The following is a 26,931-nucleotide window of genomic DNA, read 5'->3' as shown; positions in this document are numbered from 1 at the left end:
ACTGAACTTAACTGAATGAAGAAACTAAATTCAACTAAACTTAACTTAATAGAGCTAAACTGAATTAAACTTATAAAAACTGAAATTAAGTAAAAAAAAAAAAGGGCCTATTCCGGCCTAAATATCTTACTCCGTATTAAAGAGGGGTGAAGATTATGAAATTTGAAAATACTCGAAAGGACAACTTTTTTTTTGGTCAAAAGAGGTATAGAAAATTGAAAATTAAGAAAAAGGCGGGAAACATTCAACTTTTGGCGCAAAACTTTGTTTATTTATTACTCGGTAATTCACTTTTTAGCATTTGCATACACAAATTTAAAAATCCTAGCACTTGTTTTCGTCTCCCAACTTCCGAAGAGGATTCATCTGTCAAAAAGGTTTTACATTTCTTCTCCCTTCTTTTTTATCTCTGTTGGTTTTGTTATACATACTCGATACATCTTAGTCAGGTGTTTACCTATTTTATTTGTAGTAAGAGATACTTTATTTAGACGTAAACAAACGATTGGAACGGAAGATATTACTAATTTGTGTTATCTCATTGAATTCTTTACTTTTTGTTTTATCAGACAAATTTGAATTAGCGGAAATAATTACTTGTTCGTCTTACGGAATTTTCTATTTGAAATTTTCCAAAATCCCATTTAATAATCAATTACTTTATTTTGTGCTTTTATCTGTAATCCAATTTTCAGTGGCCACTAATCTGTACCATACATTATACTCATCTCAGGTTAAAACAAATTATTGGGTACAAATTGGACGAAATGGAGCAGAAGAAAGCATGTTTGAGCATAAATGGAAGAAATATGGACAGAATTAGCAGTCTACCAGATTGTCTTCTTCACCAAATTCTGTCTTTCTTAGATACCAATGTTGCTGTTCAAACGTCCAAACTCTCAAAGAGATGGAAAAATGTATGGATTTCAACCCCATTTCTCTATTTCTCTTACAATTTCTCGAAATTCGCTGAACCCCTTGAGTTGCGTCCTGATTTCTATGACTTTTATTATGACCGACATAAGGAAGGATTCTTGAATTGTATATCTAAGGTGTTGAATGCTCAAAATGAGTATGACATTAACAAGATTGTCATTCATACCGATTTGCAATTGGAATCCAAGGTCATTAAGTCTATAATGGATAATGTGGTTAAGCATAAAGAAATCGAGAACGAGGTTGGGAAAGTTAATTCTTATTTCAATGAATCAACTGAAGCTATTACAATCGACTTATATACATTGCAACATATCTTGGCAAAACGGAAACCTATAATTACAAGATCAAAAGATATTTACATAATATACGATTATGATATGGCAAATTATCTTCGAGATATTTTCCATATACTTTCACACTCCCCCTCAAGTTGGAGCTCGTGGTAGACCGAGACCCAACTTGCACTGCAAGTACTCAAACGTATCCCCTCCTAACGGCTTAGTGAACAAATCAACAATTTGTTCTCGACTCCGAATGTGCATCGTCTTGATAGTATCATTGACAATGTGTTGTCTAATGCAATGGCAATCTATTTCTATATGTTTCGTCCTATCATGAAACACCGGATTCTTAGCTATGTGGATAGCCGCTTGATTATCGCAATATAAAGTCATTGGCTTCACATGGAACACCCCCAACGAGGCTAAAAACGACTTCAACCAGATCAACTCACTGGTTGCACTTCCCATTGCTCGGTACTCTGCCTCCGCTGTCGATTTCGAGACCGTAGCTTGCCTTTTTGCTCTCCAAGATACAGGTGACGACCCTAATGATACATAATACCCACTCAAAGATCGTCGTGTAATTGAACACCTCCCATAGTCTGAATCACAATACCCTCGAAGTTCCAAGTCCGAGTCCTTCTTCAAAAATATACCTTTGCTCGGGTTCATTTTGATGTATCGCACGACTCTTAAAGCCGCATCCCAATGTTCCTTTCTTGGCTCGCTGACAAAGCGCGATAACATGTGAACAAAATAAACTAGGTCCGGCCTCGTAATGGTTAAATAAACTAACCTTCCGACCAATCTTCGATATTTCATAAAGTCCTTCAACAACTCTCCCTTTGTCGATTCTAGCTGATGGTGTTGTAGCATGGGTGTGCTCACCGGTTTTGCTCCGGTCATTCCTTCTTCTTCAATTATTCCCAATGCGTACTTCCGTTGATTAAGAAATAATCCCTTCGACCCATGTGCTATCTCAATTCCCAAGAAATACTTGAGCTTTCCTAAGTCTTTTATGCCGAAATTCTCGTGGAGCTTGTTCTTGAATTTCTTGCTTGCTTCTTCATCATTGCTCACAATTATCATGTCATCGACATAGACCAAGACACCAATAAAAACTTTGCCATTAGTGTAAGTAAACAAGGAGTAATCGGCCAAGGATTGAACGAAACCATACCCTTTTAATGAGGTTGTAAGTTTTGCAAACCAATTTCGCGAGGCTTGTTTTAAACCATAAATAGACTTCAAAAGCTTGCACACCTTATTCTCCCCCTTTCGTTCAAATCCTTGAGGGATTCTCATGTATACTTCCTCATCCAATTCTCCATGTAAAAACGCATTGTTGACATCCAATTGCTCGATATGCCATTGCTTCGCCACTGCCACGGCTAACAACGTGCGAACACTCGTCATTTTTGCTACGGGTGCATAAGTCTCATGATAATCAATACCTTCAACTTGTGTGAAGCCTTGCGCCACCAGCCGTGCTTTATAGCGCTCAACAGAACCGTCCGCCTTGTATTTTACTTTGTATACCCATTTGCACCCAATGGGTTTCTTGCCTTTTGGTAATTGAACAATTTTCCAAGTCCCATTTTCTTCTAGTGCAGTGATCTCCTTATTCATCGCATCACGCCACCTTGCATCTTTAGCTGCCTCACGGAAATACACAGGCTCTCGAATGCCATCAATTTTAGCCAAGAAAGATTTATGGGCATTAGAAAAACAATTTGTAACGACATAATTGACTAATGGATAGCGAGTACCTGATTTCGCGGAGTTCGAATGGGCGTGATGAGCTGTTGTGATGGGTTTTACGACTCTTGTTGATTTGCACACATAGTCCTTTCTCCAATAAGGTTCCCGTCTGTCCCTAGCTCCTCGACCAACCCGGTCTTCTGCAATTTCTGGATGCACCGTATGCTCGTGTGCTTCTGTATTACTTGGGGCACGAATTTCAGGATTTTCCAATTCCTGTGGACCCGTCGTTTCTTGCTCACCCGTATCCAATTCCAACTCAAGGTCATGTTCAGTGCTTATTGCTAAATCATCATCAATATATGCTATTGGTTCCTCTGTATTTTGAATTGGTGGATTGGTATTGCTGGGTTCGAAATAGGGAAACATATGTTCGAAGAATAGGACATCGCGTGAAACAAACATACGTTTTGCATTTAAATCATAAACCTTCCATCCTTTCTTTCCATGAGGATAGCCTAGAAAGACGCACCTTTTTCCCCGTTCCCCGAATTTGTCACGAGGTTTATCTTTATTATGAGCATAGCATAAGCAACCGAGGACTTTGAGGTTCGAAAAATTGGGCTTCCTTTTATATAATATTTCAAAAGGAGTTTGATTGTCTAATAATGGAGTGGGTGTGCGATTGATAAGATAAGCTGCAGTTAGGACGCACTCTCCCCAAAAATGAATTGGTAATTGTCCCGCAAAACGCAAGGCCCTAGCTTTCTCAAGAATGTGACGGTGTTTTCTCTCTACTCTTCCGTTCTGTTGGGGTGTATCTACATTGCTCGTTTGAAATAGAATGCCGTTGTCTTTGTAGTAATATTGCATGACTCCGGATAATAGTTCGGTTCCATTATCACTTTGAATGACTTTGACACATGTGTCGAATTGAGTTTTAACCATTTGACAGAAGGTTTTCATTAACTCACTCGCCTCACTTTTTTCTTTCATAAGATAAACCCATACTCCCCTACTGTGGTCATCGACAATAGTCAAAAAATATTGGGCACGAGACAAACTAGCAATGTGATATTTACCCCAAATATCAACGTGAATCAATTTGAATAAACCATCACTACGCTTATTATTAAGTTTGAAAGAGTTCCTTGTTTGTTTAGCACGACAACAAGGGTCACACACAATACTAGAATTCCAATTCAAATTGCAACCAATTAATTTAGAAAAAGGTAACGATTTACTATTCGACGGGTGGCCGAGTCTTTTGTGCCATAGTTCATCGATCTTGCTCATCGACACCTTTCCTACGGACTGACTGTTGTTTGTCTCGAAATAGTAAACCCCATCACGTTGCTCACCCCGTCCAATCTCCGTCCTCGAAACCTGATCCTGCATGATACAAAAGTCGGGAAAAAATGTCACTACACAATTGTTTTCATCTATTAATTGTTGTACCGAAATCAAGTCACAAGTCAAGGTAGGTACGTATATCACGTCCTTTAAAATAAAATTGTCGTTTAAGACGACTTCACCATGCTCCATTGCTTTAATTTTTCGGCCATCAGGTAACCCAATAAGAGACGGTTCCTCAGTCCAAATGTGTGTGAGACACTCCCGCCTTCCTGTCATGTGGTGCGATGCACCACTGTCAATTAACCACTCACCATAAATTTTAGTGTGCATACCTGATAATTTATCACTACCTTCAGGACTCGAATTCAAGAGGATGCGTATCTTTTCAATTTCGTCGTTTGTAAAGGGCACTTTCACAGCTTCTCCCTCCTTGTTTCCTGACGATGATGAACTTGCTACTGCATTCGCTTGATGTTCGCGTCCCTGTGACCTTCCACGGCCTCGTCCTCTTCCATAGCCACCACGGCCGCGTCCTCTACCTCTTGCTCTTTCTCTGGCCTTCACGGTTTCATACCCGTGTTTGTCGTAACAGTTTTCTTCCGTGTGGTAGTATTTGCCACAGTGGCCACACGGTACTGGTTCCGACTCTTCTTCTCCATCTGGCCTTGAATATGGTCCCTTTCCTTTTCCTGTGTAGGACCTTGCAACCATGGCAGCTTCATTGTTCTCTTCTTTAATTTTCTCCATCTTTGAATGTCTCTCCTCGCGCAAAATCACAGCATAAGCACGAGGTAAAGTAGTGATGGGATCCTCCATCAACAAATTTGTGCGAACCTGTCCATACACGGTTCTGTCGAGGCCCATTAAAAACTGATGGACCTTTTCTTCTTCCCTTTCCTTTGCTATTGCTATGGCCGCTCCACAAGTACAAGACGGGACTTTACTGTAATTTGCAAGTTCGTCCCAAATTGTCTTGAGTTTTGTGTAGTACTCGACCACTGATAGACGGCCTTGTTTACATTCCGCCAAATCACCCTTCAATTGATGCACTCTTGGTGCGTTTCCAACAGAGTATCGCTCCTTCTGTTCTTCCCAAATTTCTGAAACTGTCGATGACTCAAACGCAATGCTAAGGTGTAGTTTTGGGTCGATTACATTCCTTAACCACGCCTTTACCATCGCATTGCACTGTCTCCATGCTGCTCCCTCAACGCTCTCTTCTCCTCCGGCATCAGACGGTTTCTTAATTTTTCCTTCGACGAAAGTTAATTTGTTCTTTGCGTCTAACCCGTTTCTGACCGCCGCGGCCCACAAATCGTAATTATCTCCATCAAAGATAATTTGTGTGAGAGACAAATTAGGGTTGTCAGATGGATGAATATAGAGTGGATGATTTGAAGGTATGTTTTTGAGTTTTGTGTTTTCATCTCCTTTCGTCATTGTTCTTCTGTTTGTTTATTTGATTTTTTTTTTTTTTTTTTTTTGTGTAACCTAGCTCGATGATACCATAAAGAAATCGAGAACGAGGTTGGGAAAGTTAATTCTTATTTCAATGAATCAACTGAAGCTATTACAATCGACTTATATACATTGCAACATATCTTGGCAAAACGGAAACCTATAATTACAAGATCAAAAGATATTTACATAATATACGATTATGATATGGCAAATTATCTTCGAGATATTTTCCATATACTTTCACAAAGCATAAAGTTCGGGAGGTTGAAATCATGGTCGATTCTTCAGAGAGGGATCGCGTTGAGTTTCCAAAGAGCATTTACACTAGCCGTTCGCTTGAGAAACTGAAATTAGTCGGGTATCAATATAATTATATGTATGTGTCGAAATCTATGGGTTTCCGAGCACTAAAAGAGTTGAGACTTCATCAGGTTGAATTTTCGAGAGAAGGGTTCAATGAAGAGATCTTCTTGCAATGTCCTTGTTTAGAAATCTTGAGCTTGGTTTCGTGTTGTTTGGCTAGTTATGATAACTCAATGATGATATCAGCAAGTAGGCTTAAAACACTAGAGATTGTTTATGGAAGGCTAGGTCTTAAACCTCATGTAGTAATTATAGCACCTATGCTTTCGTATTTCAAATTCGCGGGTCCTCGTCCCATGAGTTTGGCTCTGAGTAATTGCACATCAGCTTTGGAGGTGATTGACATTGATATACAAGAAGGCTTATCCAATGAAGGGGATAAGCGAAAGAAATGGATCATAGAGAGGCTAATCGACATGCTTAAAGAGTTCCGGGATGCAAAATCTGTCATCATCTCATTGAAAACTCTTGAGGTATGCTTAAAACATGCTTTTTAATTCTCCAATGTTATTGTCACTGTGAATTATTGAGTATGCAATAAATTAGCAGCAACCACCTCTACTCATCGTTTATGGTCATGAAATCTACAGGTTCTCTCTACAATGCCAAGTTTATTACAAGGCCAGGAATCTCCACTTGCAAATTTGAAGAATCTGCAACTCAAAACTAATTGGTCGGAACTCGCACCTGGATGGAGGTTTCTGCGTAACAAATCCCCTAATGTCAATGCTGCATTGCATGAGGACCTTAACAAGCTTTTGTAACTGCTCTTTGCAACGACAGTCTTTGAATTATCTCTTATCGCAATTTGATTGGGATATGATTTCTGAACGGCATCTAATTTGCAGAAGTCATGGGTTACCGATGTGTTTTGCATTAGACCATCTCACATGTGAGATAAGTCACAATTGATATTAGGTTATGAGTAGATCTTACATGTGTGATGGTTTTTCTATTCCGTATAAGATTTTGTAAGAGACTAATTTTGTTGACGTGTTAAGACGCCTAGGACTGCTTAGTGCTTACTCCTGCTAAATGATACATGTGTGATCGTTCTTCCCTGTGATTTGCCATACACAAAATTTGTCCACAGATTTTGTTGATCAAAGTACCCATAAAATTTGGAGCCAAGTCAAACGTCTTGGTTAAAAATGGTGTAGAGCCCACTTCATGTAATTCTTCCATTAGTTAAGTTAGAAGCTTGATCTTGAAGATCATGATAATGATGGTATTACACCCTTTTAACTTCACAATCACACCTTCCATTGTAAATTTGAATTTGTTAACTTTATGGGTTTAATTGTTTAATTAGGTGATTCGATACTTCACCAAAAAAAAAAAAAAAATAAGGTGATTTGATTGATAAGGATAAGATCGGCCTAAGTCCACCTTAATCCATCAAATTAGTGTTACGGTTTTTCTGGTGCTACATTTTTTGTACAGTGTGAATGGAGATTTTGATTGACAAGGATAAGAGTAGAAGTAAACAATGTTGTACGTTATTCACACAATTAACATATAAAATTCCTTCTAGGTTATTTGATTAGTGGGGTTTTTGATTAAATTCGGGGTTGTGCGCTTGGTTGAAGGAATTTATCAAGTGCAATTTTCTGGGTTTTGATTGATATTGAAAATTGACTAAGAATTAGGGATGATTTCAGATGTATAATATTTTCCAGGTTTTGTTTTTGATTTGAGGATGTTTATAGATTATTAAGGAAGAAGAACAAAAAATGGGTCCTACAACCTTATGACTTGAAGACTTACCTGTTGTAAGCGGTAAAAATTAGTTCGGGTTGAAGGAAAAAAAATGAAACAATAATTTGGATTTTTTTCAGTTAAATATTGGTATGGATTAATATAAAAAGAGAGTCCGTTTTTGAAATAATGCTCAAAAATAAAAGAATTGTCGTTTTGGGTCGGTTTTGAAAACAATTGTCGAAATGGTGTCCACGTAGGCTCGTTTTTGACGAGCCTGTAGGAGGCTTAAACACGCCATACGTATTGGCGTGTTTACTTCAATGAACACGCCATTACATATGGCGTGTTTAGGCAGTCCAAAATTCTAACCAAAGTCAGTAGCTGAACAACATAAGCAAAGGAAACACGCCATACATAATGGCGTGTCTTAAGACTAAAACACGCCATACGTAATGGCGGGTTTAAGCAGCTTTATTTTCTAGCCCAAGTCCAGTGGCTGGGTTTTTGGAAAGAAAGAGAACCCGCCATTACGTATGGCGTGTCTTCTCAAAGAAACCCGCCAATACGTATGGCGTGTTTAAAGAGAATCTTTTTTTTTTTTAACAACTTTGTTTTTCCCGTCACTTTCTACCACAAAACACATACCATTCACCATCTCCGCTACTCAAACTCCCCAAACGCGATACAAAAAACCTCACTCCCCTTCTTATTTCTTCACCTCACACTCATCTCCGGCGAATCTCCGGCGTATCTCCGGCATTATATTGGGTTTTTGCTATTCAAATTATACATTCTACCTAATTAGCAAGGTAATTTAATTCTTTTAACTTATTTATTTTCATCTTTTGAATGTAGATTTTGCTTATTTTGTCTTCATTGTTAGTAATTATGTTGTTTTGTACCTATATCTACAACTTATATGTGTTAATTTAAGGTAGTTTAAAAAAAGCCCCAAATTTTCGAAACCCTAATTAAATTAGGTAGGATGAACGATTTCTGATTTTTAATTGTTGTTTAGGTATGTATTTTAGGAAAATTAGGTTATTGGTAGTTGATTAATACTAAATTTGTTCAAATTTTTTTTATAGAATGGAAATTTGTGATTTTCCTCTTATTTGTTATTGGGATGGAGAAGTGTTGGAGCAAAATGGATGTGTAACCTATAGAGGAGGGAATCAATGTTTTATTCTAGCTAGTACAAAGATGACATATCTTGAATTAGTTGAAGAGATTTATAAGGGAATCGGTGTTCAAAGTTTGGGTACTCAATTGAAGGTAATGATGAAATTTCCGAGTGCTTAGGGTGTTTCAAAATTGTTCCTCTTAATAATGAGGGAGCCTTTAAAGCGTTATGGGCAAGTATTCGTCATTCACATGCTCCTTCAATGGACATATTTGTAGAAGTTTCTACTAGTCAAATTGTCATTCCTACACCAAGTATTAGGCTAGATGATGTTGCTCAATTTGTTTCACTTGAAACTAATTACGTAAATGAAGGGGAATTTTATGGTAACTTACAAGGTGATGAGATTGATGAGGAATTGGCAATACTTGATGAGAATTTGTTGGCAAATGAAGAAGATGGTGATGATGATCTTGTCTTTGCTAGTGCTCCCATCGTTGAGTTTAATAAGATTGATCAATTAGATGAGGATGAATTGAATAGCTGGAAAACTTGGGAAAATATGGTAAGATATGAACATGGGAAAGAGTTTGCGGTTGGACAAGTGTTCCCAAACAAAGCTTCACTTAGCGATGAGGTGACATCATATTGTGTTAAAGCAAATCAATTTTTCAAAGTTGCCGAATCCAAGCCTAATACTATTACCTTCAAATGTGGCCGGATTCCTACACCATGTAATTGGCGGTTAAGGGCTACACAAAAAGACTTTCATTCTGAAGTTTTTACCATTGTGACATACAAAGGTCCTCATGATGAGTCTTGTGTTTGTGACATGGTACCTCAAGACCACATGAATTTGAAACGAGCATTCATAAGTCATGAGATTCGTAACCTTGTTGAGGGAGATTGGGGATATAAAGTAAACTCTGTTGTTACTTATATTTTAGATAAGTATGGTTACACAATTTCATACACCAAAGCTTGGAATGCAAAACAAAGAGCAATTGAGGAAATATTTGGAGATTGGGATAAATCATATGAGTTGCTACCTCGTTTCATGCAAGGCTTAAAAGAATCTAATCCTGGCACTATTGTTCAATTTTATACAACACCAACAACTAACCCAAATGTGCAAAAATTTCATCGTGTTTTTTGGGCATTTAAACCATGTATTGATGGCTTTGAACATTGTCGGCCAGTTTTAAGCATTGATGGAACCCACTTATATGGAAAGTTCAAGGGAACAATTTTTTGACTATGTCAATTGATGCTAATAATCAAATTTTCCGGTTGCTTTTGCTATTGTTGAAGCCGAAAATACCGATAGTTGGCCTTGGTTTATGTCATGCATAAGAGTATTTGTTACCAAAAGAAGTGGGTTGTGTGTCATTTCCGATAGACACAAAGGGATTATGAAAGCAATGAGTGAAGTTGGTAGTGGGTGGGAGGAGCCGTATGCCTATCATAGGGTTTGCATTCGTCATTTGGCTTCAAATGTTAATACAAGATTTAGAAATACCGAGTTAAAGAAATGTTTGGGTCAACGGCAATGCAATTACAAAACAAGAAGTTTGACATAGGATTTCGTCGCCTAGGTGAGTTGAATAGAGAGGCACAACAATATGTTGTTGAAATTGGAATAGAGAAGTGGTCAATTTGCCATGATGGTGGACATAGATATGGAATATTGACTACTAATTTGGCGGAGGCATTTAATAATGTTCTTAAAGGAGCACGTTTTCTACCCGTAACGGCACTCATAAAGTGTATATTTTTTAGAGTCAATGCATACTTTGTTGAGCGACGTGAGTTTGCAAGGAAACGGTTGATGAAGGGGCTTCATTATAGTCCGAAGATTACAACCTTGTTGGAGGAAAATTGCCAAAAAGGAGCATACCATAAGGTTGTGGCTTTTGACCATGTCGGAGGGGTGTACCAAGTCACAACACGTAGAGGTTCTCGACCCATGTCACATGGTAACCATTTGCACACCGTTGATTTATCCAAGAGGACATGTACTTGTAACAAGTTCCAAACATACAAGTATCCATGTTCACATGTGTATGCCGTTTGTAAGAAGAAGGGTTTAAATGCTACTCAATTTGTGGACATCGCCTATTCTCTAGGAGAACACTTAGCTTCATATGCTTCTAAATTTCACCCTTTGAAAGATGAGGCTTATTGGGGTCCTTACAATGGGCCTAAAATAGTATGCGATGAGCAAAATAAACGGGGAAAAGGAAGACGGAAGAATAAAAGATTTCTTAATGAAATGGATGAGAAGAGTAAGAACAAGGTCACATGTAGTTTGTGTCGTGGTTTAGGCCACAATAAAAAAACATGTACTTTGAGAGTTAACAATTCACAAGGGTATTCTACTACTTACACTTGTCTTTAATTTTTTTTATTACCATAATTTTTTTAATTATTTGAACATTTATTTTCATGCTAATCTAATAATCTTTTTTTAAATGTGTAGGAATAATGGAACAACATCAACAACAAGGCCCGGTGAACCCGGAACTTCTCACACAACAAGAGGTACACCGGAGCAAGGCAATATTGGAAGGGCGGGACGTTGGTTCCCTTCGATGTAGGTCACACTTAGTTTCGCACAAGGGGTTTTTGGTAAGTGATCAAGTAGTTGATTTCATTAGGGACACTCAGTTTTTTTTTATTCATAGGTTAGTGGGTTTGAAGTTTAATGTGGAATTAATAAGTGCTTTGGTTGAGCGATGGAGGCCGGAAACCCATTCATTTCACTTGACTATTGGCGAGGCTATTGTGACCTTGCAAGATGTTCAAGTGTTGTTAGGGCTACGGATTAGAGGGGATATTATTAGTGGACCAACCGCTTATAATTGGCCCTTGTTAATAATCGAACTCTTAGGCAAAACACCGGGTAGTGCGGACCTTAAGGGGCTTCTTTGAGGATTGGTTGGTTGTTAGAACAATTTAATGGTCTTAGGAAGATGCAAATGAAGATGTTCTACATCAATATGTGAGGGCATATTTGCTTATCTTAATGGCAACTATCATGTTTCCGGATAAGAGTGGTAATGACATACAAGTTATTTATTTGCCTTTGTTGAGGGATTTGAGTAACTTAGATAACTACTCTTGGGGAAGTGCCGTACTTGCTACTTTGTATCGCAATTTATGTAGAGCAAGCAACGTAAAGTCCAAAGACATTGGAGGTCCCCTTGTTCTATTGCAATTGTGGGCATGGGAGAGGATTAGTATTGGTCGACCTACACTCACGAGACCCGTTAATGCTACCCATCATGGACCAAACCCATTAGGTTCACAACATCAAATCAGGATTGACTCATTGGGTCGTAGGTGGGCAAGTGTGATTCGTAAGAGGCCGGAAGGGGTGACCACACTAATTGGGTATAGGGATGCTTTTGATTCAATGCGACATGATCAGTTTACATGGCAACCTTACACCCGACAGGTTTTGTCTTTTTGCCCCGTTTTGTTATGATGACTCCGACGATTGGACACGGTGATGGCCCCTATGATTTGTTTCGACATTGTTGAGTGGCATTTTCCAAATAGGGTAGCTCGTCAATTTGGGTGGAAACAAATTATCCGTTAAACTCGATCCGAACCAAAATTGCACAAAGTAGACAAAAGGGGTGCCTCTTCACGGAATTGGATTGAAAAACATCAACCCTACATAGCAAATTGGGTTAGGAGGGGTGATTTTCGGTTTCGTGGTGAAGAGGATGATATTGAAATGAACTACTTCGACCCCTACATGGTTTGGTACCGGGATCGCACTATTCCTCGCTTGAACCCTTTTCCCCCACAAGCTACTTATCAAGCACCCTTTGGAGCCACAGAATATCTTGTAAGTACACTTTAATATACTTGTCTTAAAATTCTTAACCAATATATCATAAAATGTCATTAGCTTATACTACTTATTTTGTTTTAGGCGCAAGGTTTCGTCAATGTCCATAATACATGTGATACGGAGCTTCGACAAATGCCTCTTGAGGTGCCTCCACATTTCCGGACAATGGTTTCACACCTACGGGACTACTCCACTCAATCGCTTGAACATGTAGGCTATTCCCATCTCCTTCAACCAACCGTAGAACCAAGGCAAGAAAGTTCAACAATGGTTCAAGAGTCCCTCAACTCAATGAATGTGGATGATGATGCACCATTGGTTCAATACACAAGGAGGGGTAGACGCTCTAAGTCATCCATGCCGGCTAGACACTCTATGTCTTCCATGCCTTCCATGTCTTCAATGCCGGCCATGTCTTCAATGCCTTCAATGTCTTCAATGTCACCCGTCAATGAAGAAGCCGTCAATGAAGAAGGTACCCCGGAGCCTAAGAAAGGGTTTTGGAATCGCCTTCGACGAAAAAGCAAGAAGAAGACTTGAGGACATGATGTAATAGTTAGAAGATTAATGGTTTGTTTGACATTTTAGATGGTTTATTTCTTTGACATTTTAGTTGTAAAACTTAGATTTTAATCCCCTTGTGCGAAACATATGTGTTGTGTAAACTCGGTTTTTATTTATAATAGGCAATGGTTTGTGTTGTCCTTTGCATTGTTGAGCATTGTTGAGTTTGGTTTTTGTTTTGGCAAAGGAAAGATACGGACGAAGGGAATTTGTGCAAAGAATGAAAAAAAAAAATAGAATGGCTAAACACGCCAATACGTATGGCGTGTTTGGCTTTAAGACACGCCATTACGTATGGCGTGTTCTATTTTCTTCTATTTTGCGGCCATTGGACTCGGAGTAAGAAATTTTGCTTTGAAACCCGCCTTTACGTATGGCGTGTTTTAGTCTTAAGACACGCCATTATGTATGGCGTGTTTCCTTTGCTTATGTTGTTCAGCTACTGACTTTGGTTAGAATTTTGGACTGCCTAAACACGCCATATGTAATGGCGTGTTCATTGAAGTAAACACGCCAATACGTATGGCGTGTTTAAGCCTCCTACAGGCTCGTCAAAAACGAGCCTACGTGGACACCATTTCGACAATTGTTTTCAAAACCGACCCAAAACGACAATTCTTTTATTTTTGAGCATTATTTCAAAAACGGACTCATAAAAAGATGAGACATAATTTGAATTATCCTCATCAATTAACCCTTATTTTAATTAAGGTGGAGTGATAAAAGTGATAAAAGTTGTAAATATGAAGTTTTCATTGGGACAAATGGGTCATTTTACATTATATTTTAGGAAAGTGGTAGAGTGGGGTTGAATGGATGAAAAAAGAAAGGGTTATGCTCTTTCATGGACATGATTTACTTAATCATGGACATAAATGACCATTTTACCCCTCTTATTTCAAGACTAATCTTTTCAACTTTGATGTGAACTTAATTAACCGTTTAATTTACTCCCTCCAACTATCTACCACCATGCTCGCCACCACCACGCTCGCCTCCTTTGCAGTCTGAAAAACGTTAGGTGAGGCTGCTAAATCTGTTTTCAAGATCAAGTTTCAATCCAAAATTGAATGATGCCGAGGTCAACTATTTCATTTAACAACTCATTGATGCCTTTGATCACAATATTCAGTAGATTCTTGTAGAATTACCCCTTTAACAATTAAAGAAGCAATGATAGCGCAAAGGTCCTGGATGCCACTAAACATAAGAGGAATATTCGAAATCTTGAGCAACGTACTGAAAATGACCCCGAATCGCCCCTAATTATAACCCTTGTTACCCCAATATTATCAACCCTAATTAATTTAATTTTCATCTATTTAACTTAAAAGAAGAAAATTATAATGTATTGAATGAAGTTAGAACACTAATTAGTTGGTCGATATGAGAATTATACAATCCATAAATGAATGATTTGATGAATTTGATTAATTTGAAAGAGAGAGGAAAAGAGAGATTTTGTTTTAAGGGTAAGGGTAAGGTATGGAAAATTATGGTAAAAAAGACGTGAAAAGAAAGAATTCTTTGTCCACTTAATTGAAGAATTACGAAAAAGAAATACTTCCTCCCATTCGCCAAAGGTTCTGATTCTTTATCACACTTGTTTTCGGCGTGTTTTGTAACGTGCATATCTTTAACTACACATTATTAAAAATTATAAAAATTTGATATTCTCAGAAAGATTCATGACGATAAATCAAACAAGATCTCACATGACTATATTTTGCCTTATACATTAAGAATAATAACAAAGATTCCCTACGACCATGAATAGTGTCAAAAAGCAACTGTAACCTTTGGTCTGGATGGGAGGAAGTATGGTAGAATGGAATAATGGAGAAAGTAACATTTTATCGTAAAATAGCTAAATTTTATCCGTCTTATTTTAGACGGAAAACAAAAATAGTCCGTCTAAAATAAGAATTTGTGTTCGGGCTATTTCCGTATCAAATGCCTCGGAGAAAGGGGTTAAAAACATTGGTTAATTTAGCATCGAAAGCGGAGGAGAGTGATTGAAAATGAAAATGGGTATACAATTTGATGAAGTAATTGGGCATATTATGTGCTCATTGCTTCTTCTTACTCTTCATTTCAGCTATGGCCTTGCCTCTTCTCTTCCTCATTTGGTCTGTCCTCCTCTCCTACTCTTTCCCAATTTCCTCTCTTTAATTTTGTTTGTTTTCTTTTTTTTGTTGACTAAATTACATTAGTTTTAGATGCCACTTTCATTTAATTATTTGACTTTTGAGCTTTATATTTTACCGATCACGGGTTACTAATCCCACCTCCCTACCCCGCCATAGGCAGGAGCCCAATTTTTGCATTCCATAACCTGACTAATTTCGAGACATTATCTGGGTTTCATTCTAGTTTTGGTATTTTAGTAGTTGAAATATCCATGGAATAGCATTGGTGAGATCCTTTAGAGGTGAGATGGGATGACCTTGTAGACTTTCTTTGGATTAGGTATTAGGACGGAAGTTGAGCCTTGGTGTTTTCTTCCATATCATTCCTATGTTACAAGGGTTTTAGATGGATAACTGAAATGCGAGCTCTATTCACCCAATTCCATCTGTGTGGAGGGTCAACGGGTTAATGTCTTGGGTGATTTTATTTCCAAAAGTCATATAACCTCTATTCACCCAATTCCATCTGTGTGGAGGGTCAAGGGACTGGAATTCGGATGGATAACTGAAATGCGAGCTCTAGAACTGTCATTTTCACTACCATGGTAATCAAGTCTGAACTTTATTGGACATTTGTTGGCACTGCAATTTGGTTTGTCACAAACCACCATCTTGCATACCAAAATTGCAGCACTGCAAACAAATATCTAGTGTTGTACTTCCACATTTTGATTACAGGATGTAGTCTAAGTGTCCAACAGACCTGGAATCTTAGTTACTCACACTCGGGTACTTGAATATTTTCTTGGGCGTGGGTGAGAGCTCATATGATATGCCTAGTACTTGAAGTTTTGTGCTAGGAAGACAGATTTGACGGCGAGTCTTCCATGACACTGTCTCCGATTCTTTGATGTGACTTATGTTAGGCCCACCCATTTACTTGTGTAGCCCTCATTTAATATATGGTTAATGGGTTAGTTTCATATGTAAGTTTTTTTATGTGAAGATGTAAATATAAGTGCGAGGATCTATTGTGCTGATGTGCGGTCTTGTCAGCAAAGTTGTGGAGTGAGTAGGCATGGATATGTTATGCTGATATGCTCTGTCCTCAACAATTCATTTCTTTGATTCATGACTGCTCAACATGGGCTTACGTCTTTCACTGATTTAGAACTTACTGTAAATTATACACCTTGATATGTAGCTGTCTACTTCATGAATTCATTTCTTTTTGGAACTTTAGTGTCAAACTTGCTTCTATTTGATTGTTCTTCACTGTCAAGTTTTTCTTTCCAGGAATCTGATTCTGAATCTGTTGTCGACTCTTTCAAGCACACCACCAGTTCGCTGCCTTGTTTCGAGCGATATGCAATGAAGACTTTTTTTGGACAGCATGACAATATCATTGATTTAAATTTGGAAGACTATATCAAACATAAAATTCCCTTTGGTTCACAAACTACAGTTTTTAGGCTATTGGTTTTGGAGCGGCTTCTGATTGGTGAGGGTTCTCATCGTCGGCTTTCTTCATCTATCAAATTCAGTGTACCACGAGATTTATCAGCTGACTTCTCATCACAGATATGTGAGGTCATAATCATTGAAAGACTGCCTTCTGGGGTTTTTGCAGATCCTTTTGAGCTTGATCACATTCTTCATCGTGGAGGTGCTTACTCTTTTTGCTTTTGAATTTGAGATCATTTTCCCTCTTTTTTGGATTATAAAACCTCCATTTGATGTTTTTTGTTATAATAGCCAGATGCGTCTTATTCACTGGAATAGTTATATTCACTGAAATAGTAGATATACACTAATTTGGACCTACGCAGATATGTTTATTTTGTCCCGTTGAAATTTTGCTAGTAATCATTACTAATATTAATTATAGATTTTAGAATATTTTTCCACAAAAAATAGCCAAAATGTACGAAAAATAAATATTTTAGAGTGTCATGGGACCCCATATTGGTATGCGTGGATCTCCTAGTGGGAGACTGAGAGGATGTATGTACCATTCAAGTCCCCCTTGCCACTTGATACGCGGACATGGCACAAACTGTTAGTGTATGGGGGAGTATAGGAAGTAGAGTGGAGATTAGTTGTTTGTTAGTTGATTAGTTGAAGGTTGATTAGTTAGAGTTTAGTTTAAAGGAATTAGTTTGTGTATTGATTTGTTGTGAATTTGTTGGGATACACTTGGGTTCACTTGGGTTCATTTTTAGGTTCATAGAAATGGGAGGGGAGGTCCTCTATTTATAGAGCTCCTCCTCCTTCTCATACATCCTAAGAACACTCTAGAATAGGACATTCTAGAGTGGCCTAAACATGGAACTCTCTAGAGTTCCTTACCACTTATTTACATGTCTAGAAGGTTCTAGGTTGTTCTACATAAACCTAGAACATACACGACTCTTCTATATCCTTCTAGACTCTTCTAGACTCTTCTAGTTGTTTCTACATTATTCTAGCACATTCCGGATAAATCTAGAACATTCCGGAAACTTCTAGAATACACTAAAAGTCTCATACTTCAACACAAACTACAGACATTTGACAGTTCTTTAGCCCAAAATATGATTTTTTTGGCCTTATATAGCCAAGTTTGGTACTCCCAGTACTTATCACCTACAAGTATCTGATTCCGAGAAACGTATAATGTTTGTATAGTTACTTTTTACATAAAATAATGCTGAGGTCACAAAACCTTTGGTTGCAGTGTTCAAAGATGCTTATGTTTTCGGAGATACCAATTTGGAATTGCCTTCATTTCTTTCCAATCAGTCGGTTGTGGAAATTCATTTGGATGCAGCTCTAAGTACATCTCCAGCGCAGGAGATTGTCAAGGAGTTCAAAATAGAGATCCCATTGCATGCACGATATCCTGTGAGCACTATTTTACTTTCTCTTGGTAGAAATAAACCAGTATCATAAAACAGTGTCGTAGTTGAGTATTTTTTGCTTCTGTCTTGCATTTGCCGTAATCTAAATCTTGATTTGGTATTCTCTTCCTTAACATATGTTGTGATATGACATCCACGAGTTTCAACTACCAGTGCTGAAGTATGGTATTAAAGAAGATGCTTGGTGAGTTGAGCAATTTCAAGTTTTAAATGCACTAACAATCTCATTTTATGATTTAATAAGTAACCAACCTGAATCCGTGAAGGCTTTAGCCTCTAGGCATTTTAACTTGTCAGCTGCATCATCGTAGGTTAGATATGTTTATATTGTGCATTTCTCTCCTTTTGCTATTACATGTGAGGAGAAAGAACCGGATCAAAGTTGTGCTCTTTGCTGTAAGTGAGCTTTTCGCTGTTTCGTTGACAGCCTCTAGAGGAAAGTGGATATGTGACTGTCAGATTTGATATTCCAGACTTGTTCTTGCGCTGCAAGTCCAAGAACAATGAAGAGGAGCCTGCTCGAACATGCTTACTGACACCTATTGCTGGCAATGATGGTCTAAAAGCTCACGACATCAAATGGAGCATACCAGCAGGGATGGAGGCCCATGCTCGAACAGTCTCTGTTGTTACCTTTATTACCGCCCTTTCCTCGGTCATTTTGATCGTCACTGCCTCTCTTAAACATACTCGTACGGATTCAGATGCCAGGTTAAAGCAATCTTAAAATTCCGAGGAGCATCTGATTGTCTTGTGCCTAATTCAGTGGCATCAGCCAACCGAGTTTTATACTGTTTCCATTTGACTTTGGTCGTCAGATGATGTATGACAAGTATTTTCGGACATTTTACTATAGTTACAGTTTATGCAAGAGACAACCAGGTGGTTAAAACAAGTTTAAAGTGAAGTTGAGATTCCCATGGACATCAGAATGTCTTGCTGTAAGACGATCGACAGCGAGGTATCAGGTAATACCTCCATTACGAATTTCAGCTCACTAAGGAGCCTCAAGAGTCAAGAAGTTGCTGATTCCCGAGTTCTTTCCACTATTACTCATGCTTTTTTTTTTTTTTTTTTTTTTTTTTTTTTTTTTTTTTTTTTTTCGAAGTTTGATATTCATATGTGATGCTTTGTAACACTACTCGAAAACTCAAAATTTTTTTGAATGGTATTTTCATTATAGCCCTTGCTTCCTACCCAAACCGTTTTACTTGGTTTTTCTGAATATTTTTCTCTTGCTACAAGTAACGCCTACAAAGGATTGTAGTTCAGCTAATTCGTTAATGAGCAATATGTCTTATTAAACTCAAAAATGTCGGTTCTCCTTCGCTGAAGAACACGTCCTCTTAAAGGCTATAGTGGGTGAGCCGGTGAGCTACCTTATGTTCCAAATAAACCCAAGAATAGATGAAAAAAGAGAGATGAAGATGGAAAATAAGGAGAGCTTGTGCTCACTAATATGCCATAACCCATGAAATAAATATGGAAATGAAACGAGTTCAGTTGCACAAGACGACTTTCGAGACTCTCGACTTGTGTGCCACACGACTCTCAGCTCATCAATAATCAATACAGCTAATCCACTCCTTTTAGCCTCTTATTCCCACTTACAAAGTAGACAATCACATGAAAGAGCTCTGTTTCTTTGCCCTTCTCATCAAACACCATTATTTCTAACAGCAACACATTCATCCCCAAACAAACTTAGATCAGTTCTTCTCATTCTTGATGGCAATAAACAGGCCCCACCGCTGCTCGCCCGATCTAGTCCTCACTAACTTGGACTTCCAGCCGCCTACTATGGCGTCGTAATCCTCCTGCAGATCATTGCCACCCATCATCATACAATAATCTAAGCAGCTAAAAGAACTAGAAGCACACATGTACTGATGTACAAACCTCAGAGAAGTCGTTTACAAATGTGTCCTTGTCTTTCTCAACTTCATTTACCTCCCTCTGTAGAACTTCAATAAACTGGAAAAAAAAATCACTGTATTAGGAAATGTAAGAGAAAAATTTTACGTCATATCCCGCTTGTCGTTCCTGTAATTTTGGTAATAAAATATATTGTTCGGAAAAAATCTGAAACTGTAAGAAGAAAAAAAAAAGTCGCAGTAAAAACAAACCTGATCTGTCCTATCGTCAGCAATAACCTGACCGAACCCAGCATCTCGAAGCATCTGTATCAAAGTTTGTTTCAGCTTCGAAACTTGATATAAGAACAGATTGGCTTAAAGAGCAATGTTGTATAAGCTTACCTGGCCATATGCCTGGACATCATGAAGATCATATCCCCTCTGTTTAATGTATTCTGCAAAATCAGGTGATGGTGTACCAGCATTTCTACAGTAGTCACTTATTAAAACTTTGCCTCCAGGTTTCAACCACTTGTAAAAGGATCTGAACAGTGCAGGTTTGTCCTGAATATGGAGGATGGTATCACGACTGTAGATCACATCGAAAGAGTTATCAGGGTATGTTTTGGTTGTACAATCTGCCACCTCAAACTCTACAGCACATTTGACGCCAACAGCACGCTCAAGGGCAATAGTTAGCATATTTATAGAGAGATCAATTCCGATAACTTCAACCCCAAAGTTCTCTGCCATGTAAAAATCTCCTCCACCAATGCCACAACCAACATCAAGAACTTTTTGGCCTGGCTTCAGATCAAGCCTCGACACAAATTCTCTTGTTGTTTCTGCTCAAAACCAAAGAACCAGTGCATATTAGTTCCAGAATACAAAACAACCACTTAATATCGATGCCTACCCCTGTACTGAAAACGAGGTTGTTGCAGATGAAAATTGTTTCGATTTGTTTCAATCTACTGATACTTGACAATATAAGAACAGCTTACCAATTCCTCCAGTGCTCACATAGCCAGGGCCAAAAACACGCTCATAACGCAAAATGCCTTGGGCTTTGTACTGGACGGAATCCAGAAATTGTTGGAACCCTTTGTCATCTTCTGATCCGACTTTCTGCCATATCCAGCAAATCTGAAACTCGCCAAAGTGTACAATAGTAATCAGCATTCAAAAAAGTGTTATCCCTTAACTTAAACAACCCCCTCAGAACAAAGCACTTAACACCACCAATCCCTCAACTGTCATAGAAGCCATAAATAAAGCATCCAATAGTTTACCTTGTTTCCATTGCTCTTGCCACCAATCAGGGAGAGCTCGTAAAATTTACCAGATTCAGATTGCTTACGACATTCTTTGAAAACCTGTTAGCCACAAAATCAAAACTCAGACAGTCAAGACATAAATTGCTTGAGATTCAGCATAAAAAGAAAGACTACAAAACAGTCTATGGACATCAGAAATCAACAATGTGATTACTAGGAGTACCAGTTATCATCGCTGGATCAAGGGAAAACAGAAGGATCGTGTTTTTCCTTTTATACTTTTTTGTTCTAAGTTTCTTATGTTTTGATTACAAGCCTATTTCATCATTTTTGTAACTTCTTTTCTGAATGTAGTGGAAGGTTAACATTAGTAACTTCAATTGGTGTTGTCTGCAATATCGACTTATCATTTGAAAAAATGGAGGAGGCGGCACAGGAAAGAACAACCTGTGTGTAGAATCTGGGTTCATGGCAGCGAATGGAATCATTTTGGCCCTTGTGCTCCTCAGACTGTTTAACAGAAGACTCTCTCAAGCAAATAAACCCTTCTGGTTTTAACCATTGCACCATATTTCCCACCATGTTTTGAACCTACATTTTGCAGTAAAAGAGAGAAAAGAACATCAGTAATTATAAATTGACTTCAGCCTTGTTTTTTTTTTTTTTTTTTTGAAAATTCCAACTCAGCTACAAGTGTCAGACGTGACACGGTGTTGAAGTATTAGACACGGTTACTTTGCGTAGGAGATTCATGATTGCGCCTTAAAATAAAGTGTTGAGACAGAATGTGGGATCGGAGAGTAGGACAAACGACATGCAACCAAAGTGATCTAGAGAAGTAACATTAGTTTTTCTAGGGAAAGCAGGACACAATTATGAATTATAATGCCACAGAGCCACAGCTGCTGGTATAGTGGTAAACATAGCTTTTGGAGAAAGAAACAACCACCAAAAAGCTTACCTGTTCTTCAGAAAGCTGCATCAGCAAGGAATTAGTGAATATCACATCCATTGATTCTGGTGAAATGTCCAGACTCGGAGACTTCAATTCAGCAGATACATATTTCACATTTTGGTGCCCGTTAATGCTGTCACTCTGTAGTCAGATCAAGTAGCAAATTCAGATAAGTAGGAGTATATGATTATGACACCATATGAGACGGTTTTGTGATAAGATTATACTTGGTATATTACTAATGATTGTTCTAGTTCCAGTTCAAAACTGTAAGTTATTAAAAGGCCGTTTCACAAGAAACTTACTTTCATTATATAACGAATATAAGGGTATGGTAATAGATACTAGAAACAAACAAAAAATGAAAAGAGCTCTTCTTGCCTTGTTTGTAGAACTCCTAGAAAAGTCGACAGTTGTGACCTGGCCAGCCTTCTTCGCCAATTCAGCAGAAAAATGAGTATTACCAGCGCTGAGTTCTAGTACACATTTTCCTTCATATGACGGAAGGAAAGAAGGGATCTGTATTCATGTAACATACATGAACAAATGCATTAGCAATCACTCAAGAGTCAAGTCACTCACATTCTGATACTGTCTGATGCACTAGAATGTTACGGAGTAGTACTCCGTAACATTCTAAGCACATACTCATTTCTACTTGTAGTTATTATAAACCTGATCATTTATAAATCGCCTATAGGGATCGGTATAAATCGTCTATAGGGATCTGTATTCATATAACACATGAACAAGTGCATTAACAATCACTCAAGTCACTCACATTCTGAGATTCTGTATTCATATAAGCTATAACACATGTAAAATGTAAGATTCTAAGCATATACTCATTTCTAGTTATTATAAACCTGATCAATTTAAAAATTGCATATAGCAACATTATCCTAGTGATTTAAGGCCTCTTGTAAGAGGATCGGACATCCATAGCGCAGTCATATCTTTGTGTTAACAACAAAGATATTCTAATCCATACAAATCACTTGCAGTCATTTTCAACATATATAGAAAGTAAAGTTTCCCCCATATAAACTCTGAGTCCTTTTCAACTTTATATTCTAAATCTTTATCACCAATAATGTTTTCTGCCCTATGATTGTCAATACTACTTTATTTGCACTTGTTGGTTGTACATAAATGAAAATGGACAACCAGACAAATAATCGTCCAAATAAATAAATAAATAAATCATCGTAGTCAGTGGCAACTGGTGGAGCCAGGTGGGGGCTAGCTAGGGTGGTCGTCCAAAAAATGAAAAAGAATTCAAAATTTTCAATTGAAATATCCGATTTTTTTCCGTCCTCTCAAAGTCAAATCTTGGTTTCGCTCTTGATCATAGTCTTTTTTTTTTTTTTTTTAATGAAAAGAGTGATTACTCAAAAATAAAAATAAAACCAAGAATGATTGATAAAGCTTGATACCTCAAGATCACCAGAAGCATGATCAACCATTATAGCGTCATCAACTGCAATGTCAATAAATGATATAAAAACCCGTCAAATGATCATATTCATTATTCATATCAATCGATCATCATTCGAATCAAACAAACATTCCACAAAACCTTATCCCCCTGCAAATTGCAATAGTACAATAAAACCTCTGTTTCTAATGAACCTTTAACCGAAATAAACCCGTATGCCAAATCACGATCTTTGTACAGTCTAAATGGATAGCCCTAGGATTCGTTAATACATGAATGAATAACTCATGATCGCACGTTTAAACCCGTAGGAAAATTTGGGTGATATTATTTACGGAGTATTTTTAACTGACAGTGTGTTGACTTGTTGATTTCTAAGTTGTTACATAAGTATGTGGTATGCGCCAAAAATAGCAGTTGCGGAATGTGGATTCATAATCCAAACAAAACTCACTATTAAAACGAGGAGAAAAAAAGCTGGTTTTGAGATTTCTCATTAAATCTGATCATATGAGGCATGGACATCATTTTAACAAATAAGTTAGGAATCGACATTTGATGAAATGAAATTTACCTAGAGTAGCGGCCATTATATTGTTGGTAGGAGTAGTAGTAATAGCAATAGTAGTTTAAGAACCCTCAACGGCAAGGCGAGAACGAGTAAAACTCCTTGAACGACGGTCGATAAACTTTCCTCTCTGCTGCATTCAGTGCCTTACTACACACTTATACAACCCACTTATTTTTGTTACTTTATGAATATATGGTGGAGAGACTGAATATGCTTCAATTATTTGCATCACCTTTGCAATTTGCTACCAATTTTATAGAATTGGAGTAATGTGTGTGGACCCGCCATTCAATCACGTTCCGCATCTTTCATAGTTGCATCACTGCATCTCATTTTTATTTTTTATTTTAAATTTCAGGTCTAGAGATTAGTTCCTTAATTATAATAATGATAATCATAATGGTCACAAGAATTGAAAATTTAGATGAAATTGATGTTAAAATAGTTTCTATTAGGTTGATTACGACTATCGTCTATAGTTGGGGAAGTTTAGTAAGTTGCTCTTTCTAAATTTCTTTTGTAAGTGTCCTGGGATCGCAACTCTAAAGATTGTTTAAAAGGTGATAAACATATCATTCACACTAATAAAAATAGGCTTACTTGACATTAATGTCCTCAAATAAATTTAGGGCCCGTTTTTTTTTGCCTGATAGGAACTGAACTGAATTAAATTGAATTGAGTTAAGCTGAAATGAACTAAATGAAGCTGAACTCAATTGAATGGAGCTAAACTAGAGTTAATTTATGAAGAAATGAGCTGAGACGAGCTTAACTAAATTGAATAAAGCTGAACTCAATAGAACTGAAATTAAGCCAGAAAAAACAAAGTCTTACTTGAGATTAGTGTTGTTAGTGCTAAATAGACATATCTCGAAGTGTTTTACACCAAAAATTGGTAACCTATATAACGTGTTTTGATCTTTTACACAATAAGCTTATTGTAAGACATCTAACATGATAAGTAGTTATGAGTTCATTTTTAGTTTTAAGTTTTTCTTTTTATTAGGTTCTAATGTATTATTCATATATGTCTCGTATTATCATAATTTAAGATCGCCTCACAGAACACTTTATTAATTAACGGAATTAAATATTTGACTTGCATTTGATTCTTGATGTGGTATACTCGTGTGTGAGTGGCAATAATTATCACTAAACTAGCAAAAGTGACAAATATTTGCGGTTAAGTAGGTCTGTTTAATATTAATATTCACCTAAAACGCTGATTTAGGATCCAAATGAAAACAAGTGTGATGCTTGCACTTTGTGGCCATAGAGCGTAGCCAAGAGCCGAAAGTGGTACGCTGGTACGTAACAAAAATATCATCAATAATGTGAGATATTAAACACACAGGCCAAAAGATTAACAAAATAACAATATATCTCCTTTAAGACATATGAATAAAACGGGTTAAATAACACCAACTTATATAAATGAGACAAATTTTTTGGTAATTAATGCACTCTGTTTTCTGTTTATGTACGATTAATATGCTATGTGTTAAATGAGAATTTGTAACAAAATAAAATGAAAAAGATTGGGGAATCTTGATGATGGGTTTGTGGAAAACCTGTTGAAGAAAGTGCCAAAAGACTAGGACGAGTTTTAAGATGAATGGGATTGGAAATCCAAAGATGAAATTATTTATTCTACAAAATTTATCGAGATCCATCATCAAAATGTCATGCCAACCATTTCCTTGTTTGTTTTAAAAGAAAATAGTGCTGTTAAAATTTTCAAAAGCAAGGCATATTTTTATCTAAATGGATATATTTGTCTTAAATTTAATTTGGGTTAAATATATTCATTTGATTGGTATAGACAAAAACAGATTACATTGGAAAAAAACAAATTATTTGTCCAATATGTCCATGTGAAACATTATTTAACATGTTTCATTATAAGTTAGATATCCATCTAAAGGAGAACGGTTTTTTGAAATAATGCTCAAAAATAAAATAATTGTCATTTTGGGTCGGTTTTGAAAATATTTGTCAACTAGTATTAGTGTCCGGCTTCGCCCGAGCTACCTCTAGTTACCATTAATTTTTTTTCATTAAATAAAATTACTTAAAGTTGCATAACCCATAAATTTATCATTAATATATTTTTCTATGCTATATCCTAAAATTACGATGAAATAAATTTTGAGACAAATTTATTACTCCCACTATTAATATTTTACTCTTATTAATGAAACAATAGTAATAACATTTCACTCCCTGCCCGTAATCATTGTTACTTTCACTACTCCCGCCGTAATTATTGTTATTGTTACTACTGCCGCATTAATATTGATAATTTCACTACTCCCGCCGTAATTATTGTTATTTTCACTATTGCCGCATTAATATTGATTATTTCACTACTCCCGTTGTTGTTTCTACCATTTTCAATAATCTCGCTGATAATACAGTTACTTTTACTATTCAAATGAGTGATTATTATCATAT

General features: G+C 37.1%; 4 protein-coding genes across 5 annotated transcripts; 3 read left to right on the top strand and 1 right to left on the bottom strand.

Annotated features, from left to right (window-relative positions):
• Positions 1-5,989: 5,989 nt before the first annotated feature.
• Positions 5,990-7,084, top strand: LOC141587136 (FBD-associated F-box protein At4g13985-like). Its single transcript, XM_074408570.1, has 2 exons — positions 5,990-6,574; positions 6,692-7,084. Exons 1-2 carry the CDS (start codon positions 6,011-6,013, stop codon positions 6,863-6,865), a joined length of 738 nt encoding a protein of 245 aa, XP_074264671.1. The 5' UTR covers positions 5,990-6,010; the 3' UTR covers positions 6,866-7,084.
• A 2,103-nt stretch (positions 7,085-9,187) lies between these two features.
• LOC141588527 (uncharacterized) lies at positions 9,188-10,180 on the top strand. Its single transcript, XM_074409965.1, has one exon. It carries the CDS (start codon positions 9,188-9,190, stop codon positions 10,178-10,180), a length of 993 nt encoding a protein of 330 aa, XP_074266066.1.
• Positions 10,181-15,304: 5,124 nt separating this feature from the next.
• LOC141587135 (uncharacterized) lies at positions 15,305-19,565 on the top strand. Of its 2 annotated transcripts, none has more exons than XM_074408568.1 (4): positions 15,305-15,480; positions 16,777-17,146; positions 18,197-18,363; positions 18,808-19,565. In XM_074408568.1, the coding sequence occupies exons 1-4, from the start codon at positions 15,373-15,375 to the stop codon at positions 19,105-19,107; spliced, it is 945 nt and encodes a 314-aa protein (XP_074264669.1). In that variant the 5' UTR covers positions 15,305-15,372; the 3' UTR covers positions 19,108-19,565. The 2 variants fall into 2 exon arrangements, with proteins under 2 accessions (XP_074264669.1, XP_074264670.1); XM_074408569.1 differs by having other exon boundaries at positions 15,351-15,480; positions 16,764-17,146.
• Positions 19,566-19,808: 243 nt separating this feature from the next.
• On the bottom strand, positions 19,809-24,702 carry LOC141587134 (phosphoethanolamine N-methyltransferase-like). Its single transcript, XM_074408567.1, has 11 exons — positions 24,481-24,702; positions 23,905-23,948; positions 22,850-22,987; positions 22,475-22,609; positions 21,961-22,104; positions 21,529-21,612; positions 21,241-21,382; positions 20,639-21,081; positions 20,507-20,560; positions 20,280-20,354; positions 19,809-20,197 (listed from the first exon to the last, which is right to left on the bottom strand). Exons 1-11 carry the CDS (start codon positions 24,494-24,496, stop codon positions 20,090-20,092), a joined length of 1,383 nt encoding a protein of 460 aa, XP_074264668.1. The 5' UTR covers positions 24,497-24,702; the 3' UTR covers positions 19,809-20,089.
• Positions 24,703-26,931: the final 2,229 nt, after the last annotated feature.

The sequence above is a fragment of the Silene latifolia genome, chromosome 6 (assembly GCF_048544455.1).
Source record: "Silene latifolia isolate original U9 population chromosome 6, ASM4854445v1, whole genome shotgun sequence".
NCBI classification, from domain to species: Eukaryota; Viridiplantae; Streptophyta; class Magnoliopsida; order Caryophyllales; family Caryophyllaceae; genus Silene; species Silene latifolia.
This window is presented reverse-complemented; position numbering and strand designations above follow the sequence as displayed.

Excerpts from the sequence above, each read along its gene's own strand:
- LOC141587136 (XM_074408570.1), top strand. The coding sequence starts at position 6,011 with ATGGTCGATTCTTCAGAGAGGGATCGCGTTGAGTTTCCAAAGAGCATT. Across the intron at positions 6,575-6,691 it reads TCTCATTGAAAACTCTTGAG|GTTCTCTCTACAATGCCAAG; the intron begins GTATGCTTAAAA and ends TGAAATCTACAG.
- LOC141588527 (XM_074409965.1), top strand. The coding sequence starts at position 9,188 with ATGGACATATTTGTAGAAGTTTCTACTAGTCAAATTGTCATTCCTACA.
- LOC141587135 (XM_074408568.1), top strand. The coding sequence starts at position 15,373 with ATGAAAATGGGTATACAATTTGATGAAGTAATTGGGCATATTATGTGC. Across the intron at positions 15,481-16,776 it reads CCTCTTCTCTTCCTCATTTG|GAATCTGATTCTGAATCTGT; the intron begins GTCTGTCCTCCT and ends TTTTCTTTCCAG. Across the intron at positions 17,147-18,196 it reads TCACATTCTTCATCGTGGAG|TGTTCAAAGATGCTTATGTT; the intron begins GTGCTTACTCTT and ends CTTTGGTTGCAG.
- LOC141587134 (XM_074408567.1), bottom strand. Across the intron at positions 22,105-22,474 it reads TGCAGCTTTCTGAAGAACAG|GTTCAAAACATGGTGGGAAA; the intron begins GTAAGCTTTTTG and ends TGCAAAATGTAG. Across the intron at positions 21,613-21,960 it reads AACCCAGATTCTACACACAG|GTTTTCAAAGAATGTCGTAA; the intron begins GTTGTTCTTTCC and ends TGTGGCTAACAG.